At 37.9% G+C, this 10,186-nt stretch overlaps 2 protein-coding genes across 2 annotated transcripts; both read left to right on the top strand.

Annotated features, from left to right (window-relative positions):
- The first annotated feature begins 274 nt into the window (after positions 1–274).
- On the top strand, positions 275–1,034 carry LOC149235727 (uncharacterized). Its single transcript, XM_089368638.1, has 2 exons — positions 275–352; positions 512–1,034. The coding sequence occupies exons 1-2, from the start codon at positions 275–277 to the stop codon at positions 1,004–1,006; spliced, it is 573 nt and encodes a 190-aa protein (XP_089224764.1). The 3' UTR covers positions 1,007–1,034.
- Positions 961–1,980, top strand: LOC149235726 (pyruvate kinase isozyme A, chloroplastic-like). The gene has a single exon (XM_089461447.1). It carries the CDS (start codon positions 1,045–1,047, stop codon positions 1,978–1,980), a length of 936 nt encoding a protein of 311 aa, XP_089317573.1. The 5' UTR covers positions 961–1,044.
- Positions 1,981–10,186: the final 8,206 nt, after the last annotated feature.

Genomic DNA, 10,186 nt, shown 5'->3' with positions numbered 1-10,186 from the left:
CATAAGTTGGTGATTAACTACTTTTAAACTTCATTGTTGCAAGGCTCGATCTTTGATCGATCTAAAGGCACAGCTACTTTTTTTTATGCTTGCCTTGTAAGCTGGCATTTGGTAAGATCTTAGCCTTTTTCTAAAGATCGGATCTATACTATATATATATATATTTTTTATATCAAGGGAAGCAATCACATGGACCACCATAGTCACTGGGTATGCTCATAATGGACCCGCAGAGGAAGCCTTAAAATTATTTGGGCGGATGCAGAGAGCACGAATGAGATTGAATGAATTCACATTTGCCAGCGTGGTCAAGGCAGGCACCGGAATTGCGGCTCTGGAAGAGGGCAGACAGGTTCACTGTCTCAGCTTAAAATCTGGATTTGATTTATATATTTTGTGGGTAGGCTGGGTTCACATATGTATCATTCTGCTTCAAGGAATGTTGAGGAAGTGCTAAATCGTTCAAATTCGCTCTTCCAGGCGTTTCTGAGCTTAATTTTTAAGCATATAGGGCACTAACAGACCTCGAATTGATACCTTCAAGCTAATGGCGCAGTTGATGCAAAATCCACTTTTGATTCACAACTCCCCGCTCCAGGTTAGAATCCCGGTGCTTTCCTCCATTAAAAGCCTTCAATGGCGGCCACCAAAGCCCAGGCAAAAGCTACGGATTAATAAGATCTCCGCAGTACTGGAAACCGGTAAATCTCCAGTGATTTCAGAGCCAGAGATCGCAAATAACAATAACGGTTTTTCTAATGGCGTTATGGTCAAGAAAAGTGCCGCAATGGCGCCATCGGTTATAGAGGTGGACAGCGTAACGGAGGCTGACTTGAAGGAAAACGGGTTTCGAAGTACGAAAAGGACGAAGCTGGTGTGCACGATTGGGCCCGTTTCCTGTAGTTTCGAACAGCTTGAAGCTCTGGCCATGGAAGGGATGAATGTGGCGAGGATTAATATGTGCTCGGTACCAGGGATTGGCATCACAATGTTATCAGGAATGTGAGGAAATTGAACGAAGAGAAGGGTTATGCAGTGGCTGTTATGATGGATACAGAGGGGGCTGAGATTCATATGGGGGATCTTGAAGGCGCTGCATCAGTTAAAGTCGAGGACGGTGAAGTTTGGACTTTCAGTGTTTGTGATTTCAATGGGTCTCTTCCACCTCACACAATCCAAGTCAATTACGATGGCTTTGCAGAAGATGTCAAAGTTGGCGATGAACTAGTTGTAGATGGTGGTATGGTAAGGTTTGAGGTGATTAAGAAACAAGGTCCAGATGTGAAGTGCCAATGTACAGATCCTGGTTTGCTATTGCCACGTGCTAACCTTACATTTTGGAGGCAGGGAAGATTGGTGCGTGAGAGGAATGTTATGCTTCCCACAATTTCTTCCAAGGATTGGCTTGATATAGATTTTGGAATCGCAGAGGGTGTTGATTTCATTGCAATATCTTTTATGAAATCAGCAAAAGTAATCAAACATTTGAAAAGCTATATTGCTGCTCGATCTCGTGATAGTGATATTGGTGTCATTGCTAAAATTGAAAGCATTGATTCTCTCAATAATCTAGAAGATATCATTAAATCATCTGATGGTGCCATGGTGGCAAGAGGGGATCTTGGTGCACAAATTCCACTTGAGCAAGTTCCAGCTGTCCAGCAGCACGTAGTCCAGCTATGCAGGCAACTCAACAAGCCAGTTATTGTTGCCTCTCAGCTACTTGAGTCAATGATAGAGTATCCTTTACCAACAAGAGCTGAGGTTGCTGATGTGACAGAAGCAGTAAGGCAGCGTGCTGATGCTTTGATGCTCTCTGGTGAGTCAGCCATGGGTCAATTTCCAGAAAAAGCTTTTGTTGTTCTCAGAAGTGTAAGCCTGCGCATTGAATATTGGTGTCGGGAAGAAAAGAAGCACGAGCCTATGTACCTTCCAGACATTGCTACATCTCTTTCGGATAGTGTTTCTGAAGCAATTTGAAGAAGGTGATTATGGCAAATAATTTTTACAAAAAAAAAAAAAAAAACTTGAAAAGTTTTGAGGTGTAAATCTTATGTAAACTGAGAATTCCCAATGGAAAACTTTCCCAGATAATATCCCCATTCAGAAATGTTTTTGTAAAACCAGAAAGGTTTAATTGTCAAAAACTCCTTGCCTATTTATGTCTTTGGTTTCATTCCTGTGATTTCAATTTCTGAACAGAGCTCAAGGGCCTCCTTTGTTAGCCCATGTTGTGCATATCCTATAATAATCGCATTCCATGCAGCGAAATTGCGTTGAGGCAATTTGTCAAACAGTTGACCTGCCTCTTTTATACACCCACAAATGGACCAACCCTATATATATATATATATATATATATATATATATATATATATATAACAACTGAGACGTCTTCCCTTGGAACACTTTAATCCTTAGCAATTTTCTACTTAAGTTTTGTACAATTCTAGTCAAACTTGCAATCATTCTAAAGCAAGCTCTTAGTTTTAGCTGTGTGGGCTTTTCTACATTCCTACTAAGGTCAAAATTACTGGCAAGTAAATCATAAAAGAAATGGAACACATCTGCATTGGGATTTTGGGAATCATCAATTGTTTTCATCTCAATTTGCTAAAGGACATGAACTCAGATGTTACTGAATGTTCTGCTTAAGAAAAAAACGAAATGCTATAATACACAAGTTACAACAAAATAGTAACACAATAATGGAATATCAGTCGTCTGCAAATGATCTACAGGCAATATTTCATGATGATGCAGTACTAATATTCAAGGGATGTTCAACCACTAACAAAAGAATGGACATATAAACTCAAACTTTAAGAAAATTATAAATAGCTTGAGTGTTAAAAATAATGAAATATGTCTTATGAAATGGGTTCCTATATTGCACTGCTTGCATTCGGCTGTAGGGACGAACCTTCTTTATATGATAGTTGGTTTTTTTTTTTTTCAAGTCTAAAACTAAAACGTCAAAGATTCAACAGTTTTTTTTTTTTTTTGAAAAGTCAATTTGAGTGGATATAGTTATGCTTCCTTTGCAACCAAGTATGCAACATTAAAATAGGCTTCCTAATATTCAACTTGACTGCTGCTCTTGTTAATTGAAAAATTTAATGACAGGCCATGGGACATTAACATGCGAGAAATTGTTATGGTGTTGGGACATTAACATGTGAGAAATTGTTATGGTCCTGGCTTGTTTTTCATACAATTTACCCAAATTCCCCATGCCATAGTTGATCAAAAGAAGATAATTAACAAAACTAGTCATGCATGCATGGGCCCATAGGTCTCAAGGGTTCAACATAGCTCTGATACCAAGTGTAAGGACCACATCCTGACTATATACATTTTTTTTCTTTAAAATCACAACAAAATGCAACTAGAAGAGAAACACATTAGGATTTCATTTCAAGAAACATATCATAACATTTACATACATTTAACTAAGACCAAAATAGTATTGCAACACATATCTACCGTTCACCAGAAGACAAGACTCCATTTGCTTTGTTGTTGCTAGTATTCCCTTGTTGTCGGTCACCTCCATGAATGAATGGCAATGTACTTGATCCGAATGCGATGACCCACCAGTTAACCTCCCAGCCTACTCCTTGGGTAATCTTCTTCCCCGCGGACCCCCGAGCTGCAATGGGGTTGTACAATGGAGAATTGCAATAACTGGTAGAGGAGAGCACTCCTTGGATCAAGAGTCCCCTCTCTAAAATCCTCTACCTCACCAAACTCACTATAGGATCGTAATCACTGCTTTGACATCATCTCATCCATCCAACAATAGGGTTCCCAAAAAAAGTCCCTTCTCTCATGGCTTGCCCCTTCTTTTATAGGAGTCCTCATAGGTGACACTTGGCATGTCATGCATAATTAGTTATTTTTTTATAATTCAATAGCTTGATTGTTCACCCACCCAAGTGTCACTCTCTCATCAAGGGTCTCCCAAAATTATTTACTTAAATTTTAATTTAAAACTAATATTTTCCTCACCTCAACAAGATTCCTATTTCTTCTCCTAGTTGCCTCTTTATCCCCCTTTTTATTCCTTAATTTGTGTTCATTACTAAAATTCAATTAATGAGTCAAGATTTGATCCCCTGTCTACTCCCTAATTTAACTCAAGTTATCTCTTAGATGGATATTCTTATGTTGGTTGTTGCCACATGAAGTTCTCTACATTTCTCTAAATTTAATTTAATTTAAATGATATCTAATATAATGCACTGCGTAAATCCCCCATACTTTTATTATTCTTATTTTAATTCACCTTCCTCTTCTCTTAATTAGGTTTAATTAGTTTAGGATTAATATTTATCCTTATAATATGTTCCTCTTTACCCTTTTTCCCTAATTAAGCTACATAATCTACCTAATATTTTCCAACATGGGAAGGGTAGAGTTTTTAATGTAATCTATTTTATTTCTACCTATGATCCTTTTAACCCAAGTTCTATTTTTGATTTAATTACCTCGGTTTCTAACATCATTTACCCTTGATGTAAATTTTCTTAGTTTTCATTTCTTGATTATATTTATTAATTTATTTGTTTTTAATGATTCCAAGGTGCCAAGTTTGGGTCGTGCCCTTCAAGAACTTCCCTTGAAGCTCCAAGGGTGCCACGCCTAACAATTTATTTGTGATGTCAAGGGTGCAAAGTTGGTCGTGCCCTTCAAGAAAGTCCCTTGAAGTTCCAAAGGTGCCACGCCTAACATTTTATTTGTGATGCCAAGGGTGCCAGGTTGGTCGTGCCCTTCAAGAAATTCCCTTGAAGTTCTAAGGGTGCCACGCCACTTGCCCTTCAAGCATTCAGTGACTACAAGGGGAAAGTATAGGTGCAACATCATAGACCGCTATCATCTCTTATGTTGTCTGTTATAGTGAGACTAATGGTGTCAGGGATCAAGGAATCTGCCTTGATGCGCGCCCCCCGGTAAAATCCTCATGAGCAACCCAACTTGGGAACCTGCCGTCATGGCATCGTTATCTTCAAGGAGAAGGTGTTTCAACCCTTCCAGCCCAAGTCACGGCGGGAGTGCTAGTGGGTGAAATCAGGGACACTGTCACACCCCTCCCATGTAGTTCCATCCACTTGTACAACCCCATCACCCATATGTGAGTCATTCGTCCAAGCAACTCATATGTGCCTGCAACCATTACCATATCATCAGAATATAGATAAACATATATAGCAGGTTTCAAAATCGATTAGAATTTCAAAGATAAAATAATATAAATTTTCATCAAACTAGGTGTCGTCAACTCGTCATGTGCGAGTGCCTCTGGTGGTTTCCTGCCATACTCAATAATAATCAGTAACCAGGTTTGTTTGTTTGTTTTTTTTTTTTTTTTATCAGTGTTAGTCATTGTCATAATAGCATTATTACCATCACCTGGTCATTCACATCATTGTTCATTGTGAACCAGAACTAATGTAAGTAGCTAATATAGGGGATACATCCATCATGGCTATCATCATCAAAACATCAATGGAAACCTACATATCCATCAAGTTATCAACATCGTAACATCAATAGAAATATAACTATCCATCAAATTTATCATCCTCATGATATCAATAGAGAGCATACATATCCTTTATTGCCATCATTATCATAAGTTCAATAGAGACCAAACATAACCATTTATGCTACAATCACCATAATATCAATAGAGAACATGCATAACCATTAATGCTACAATCATCATAATACCAATAGATAACATACATAACCATTAATGTTATCTTTATCATAACATCAATGGAGAACATACATAAACGTCTCAACCACTAATAATAGAGTCATGTGCCTGGATCCTCAACCTGAGGTCCTCAAAGAATAATGAGTGGGCCTTAGGGCTAAATGAATGTTAGTGTCATATCACTGTTAGTCAACTAGAGCGGGGCACTACATTCTTCTCTATGATCACTGCTATCTGGTCTAAACCAGACATAGCCACATAAACACTGCCTGACCTATTATCACATATTTATCCTCCTTTCTTTCTCTCTTGATCTCAGATACCCTTATCTGCTTGATCTTCTTGAATAAATTCTCAAGAAACCAATTAGGAGCATGTAATTGTCTCCCACAACTGATTATTAAGTAAAACAATATTTAATGATAATTGCTGCTTTATTTTAAAAAATAATTAAATTCTAGAAATAATTTTCTTGTAACTAAGAAAATAAATAGTTTGTTTAATCTGCAGTAATTAAACTATTTACAAATTCTGGGGATATCACATCTTCCCCCTCTAAGATGTAACATTGTCCCGATGTTTTCCCTCTAAAAACAAACCCGGAAAGGTCTCCTTCATAACCTGCTCATCTTCCCAGGTGGCCTCTTCCGTCCCATAGTGTTGCCATTGCACTCTAACCTAGGTGATAACTTGTTTCCATAGCGTTACTTCTCTCTGATATTGTATAACCATAGTTTTGACCAAGAACTCACCTTCCGGTTCGACCCACATAGCAACAAAACAATTAAGTCATCAATCGGTATGCTTAATAAATCTCTATTAAAAGAGAAATTTCTTAAATATTTTTACCTGAATATCTTGCCAACTGATTATGTGTTTAGGATCATAAATGTATTTCTTAAGTAGATAAATATGAAAGAAATTGTGCACATGGATGTGGCTCGATAAGACCAGTTGGTAAGCCACCGGTCCTATTCGAGCTAAAATCTGGAAAGGCCCGCAAAATTGGGGTGCTAGCTTAGCACATCTGGTCCATTACAAGTTGCTCTTCTTGGCTCTTACTTGAATGTACACATGATCCCCTACTTGGAATGCCCGAAAGCTTCTTTTCCAATCAAAAAATTCTTTTGCCGGTCTTGAGCAGATTTCAAATGAGCTCATACCTTTTTCACCATCTCCTCCATTTCTTCTAGCATATCCAGTCCTCACATCAACTTGTCTTATAGACCACTCCAACTCAAGGGTGTTATGAACTTGCGTCTATGTAACACTTCAAAGGGACTCATCTATAAAGATGTATGGTACCCATTTTTATAGGCAAATTCTACCAAGTGCAAGTAGTCCTCCCATTTTGATGGTTGTTGCGTTACATAAGCTCTCAACATGTCCTCAACTACCTGATTTACTCGCTCCGTTTGTCTATCCGTTTGTGGATGATAAGCCATGTTGAAGTGTAGTTGTGTGCCCAAACCTTCAAAAAGGGCCTTCGAGAACGTTGATGTGAATTTCACATCACGATCAGAAATCATCATTTTGGGTATTCCATGCAATCTAAAAATGTTTTGCATAAAAATGTTAGTAATTTTTACCACTTTATAAGTTGACTGGACAAGTATGAAATGAGCAGATTTGCTCAACTTGTCCAATACCACCATGATGGAGTCATTTTGTCTTTTTGACTTAGGCAGTCATGTAATGAAATCAATGGATATGGTTTCCCATTTCCATTCCGAGATAGGCAGAGGATGGTGTAATCCTTCTGGGTGTTGGTGCTAAGTTTTTATTTGTTGGCATTCCAGACATTTGGCTAAGTATTCTGCTACCTCCTTCTTCATTCCAGGCCTGAAGAATTCCTTTCTCAAGGAAGAAATCATTTTTTGGTAACCGGGGTGGCCTGCATAAGGGATCTTATGATATTCATCTAAAATTAAATTTTTAATATGTTTCTGGTTAGGCATATATATCATTTTTCTATAAATCAACAAATCTTCTGCATTTACCTCATATCCTAATCATTTTTCATGGTTGTTCAAAAAATTTTCTTTCTACCATAAATGTTTGTATACTAAATCTTGTCTCGTTGTTTCATGAATCTGCTCAAAAAAATTTGTTCGTGATTCACTGAAACAAATTTCATATAAATAATTTACCTTTCAGCTTAAGGCGTCATCAACCCGGTTTTCTTTCCCCTTCAAATGTTTGATTTCAAAATCAAACTCACTTAGGAAATATTCCCAACGAGCTTGCCTAAAATTTAAAATGGGTTGTTTGAAGTAGTTAATCAGACTATGGTGATCAGTCATCAACAGAAATTTCTTACCCAATAGGTAATGCCGCCACACCTTTAAGGCATGAATCACTGTTGTTAGCCCCAAGTCGTATGCTGAATACTTTTGCTCATACTCTTTAAGCTTTCTTGACTCGTGGGCAACAAACCTGCCTTCTTGCATTAATACGTCACCTACACCTTCCTTACTAACATCCGTACAAACCACGTACTCTTTGCTGGGATCAGCAATGCTCAAAATGGGCGGTGGTAAGTAGATGTTTGAGCTGATCAAATCTCCTTTGATAGTCGGAGGTCCATTTGAAGGATTTTTGTTTCTTCTGCAGAGAGGTAATAGGATATGCCACTCTAGAAAAACATTCCACAAATCTCTGATAGTATCCCGCTAGACCCATGAACGATCTTATGTCAGCTACATATTTTGGTACCACCCATTCCATGATAGTTCTTATTTTTTCTGGATCTACTGTGATTCCATCCTTGGTGATGACATGTCCCAAATAGTGGATTTTCTCTTTAAAGAAATCACATTTACTCTACTTGGCGTACAGTTGGTGTTCTCTTAGGAATTGCAAAACAATACGAATATTCTCCTCATGTTCTTCTATGTTCCGAGAGTAGATCAGTATGTCATCAATAAATATTAACGCAAATTTGTCTAAGTATTGATGAAATATATTGTTCATGAGACAAATGAAGGTTGTCGAGGCATTAGTTAGCCCAAAAGGCAGCACTACGAACTCATAATGTCCATAACGAGTTCTGAATGTTGTTTTTGCTATATCCTCGTCCTTTATTCGGATCTTGTGATAGCCTGATCAGAGGTCAATATTTGAGAATACAGTTGCTCCCTTTGCCTGATCAAATAACTCATTTATACAGGGGAGGGGGTATTTTTTCTTAATGGTCAACTTATTTAGCTTATGGTAATCCATGCACATTCGCAAGGTTCTATCCTTGTTTTTAACAAATAATACCAGAGCTCCCCAAGGGGACACACTGGGACAGATATACTTTTTATCAAGTAACTCTTGAAGCTGCATTTTTAATTCTATTAGATCCCGTATGCTCATCCGGTAAGGTGCTCAGGAAACTGGGGCAGCTCCCAGAATTAACAATAGTAAAATATATGTCTCTCTTTGGGGCTGGGCACGAAATCTCCTCAGGAAATACATCTAGAAAATTTTGTATCACAGGTATTTTCTCTAGTGAAACAGTTTTATCTTTATATTCAGCATACCCTGCTTGTATTGCATAAACTTGGCAACATTTTCTTATGCACTTTGATAATTGGGAAGCTGTTATAGGTCTTAATTGTAGAGGTTTTTGAACACCTTGAATTTCCTAACACTCCCCTTCCTCATCCCGGTAACTAATAGTTATGGTTTTACAGTTGATGAGGGACCAATGTTTTTCCAACCAGTCCATTCCTGCAAGGATGTCATATGACCCCAGGGGTAACACATTCAAATTAGTTATGATAGGTTGATTAGCGAATTTTAAAGGACAGTTACTTACTTTAGACAAAACTCTCCTTTTTTCTCCCGTGGCTAGTTGTACTAACCAAGAATTTTTAAATTTAACAGCTTGCAATTTACATCGTTCCACTATCTTATGACTAATGTAACTTAAAGTGGCCCCGGGATCAATTAAAATAGAATAGGTTTGGTCAAAAATAGTACCTTCAAATTCAACCATGGTTGGCTGAAATTCTTCCTGATGATCTTCAAGGGCCGCATTAATTTTAGGAATGCTCCTAGCCACTTCTCCCACAGTAGATGCCTCTTGTATTTGTGAGATCTGATTTGATCCCTTACAATGAGGGAAATTTTTTAAATAATGTGGGCCTCCATATCCCCAACACTATATAGGTGGTCTGTTAATTAATTCTGCTTCATTTCTGCGAGCTTGCTCATTTATCCTGGTTTCACCTAGTACTTTAAGTCTGGGCTGATTCTTATTCATATTTCTGTTAGTTTTACCTTTATATAATCATTTGTTACCCGTGCCCTTATTCCCCTTGTGGTTGGGAATAAATTTACTTCCCTTTTTGTTAGCCCACCTCTTGCTCATATCTCCCTTTGGTTTATTTTGCTGGTAGCAGATCTGTGCTTTACGAATAACTTCATCCATGGTTTTTGGGTTGTCAAACTCCAGCCGTTCCTTCATGAACAATG

This window comes from Pinus tabuliformis, chromosome 8 (assembly GCF_031772625.1).
Source record: "Pinus tabuliformis cultivar Carrire ecotype Pingquan chromosome 8, CPIR1, whole genome shotgun sequence".
Taxonomy (NCBI): domain Eukaryota; kingdom Viridiplantae; phylum Streptophyta; class Pinopsida; order Pinales; family Pinaceae; genus Pinus; species Pinus tabuliformis.
Note: the sequence above shows the minus strand (reverse complement) of the source record. Positions and strands in the feature narration are given on the sequence as shown.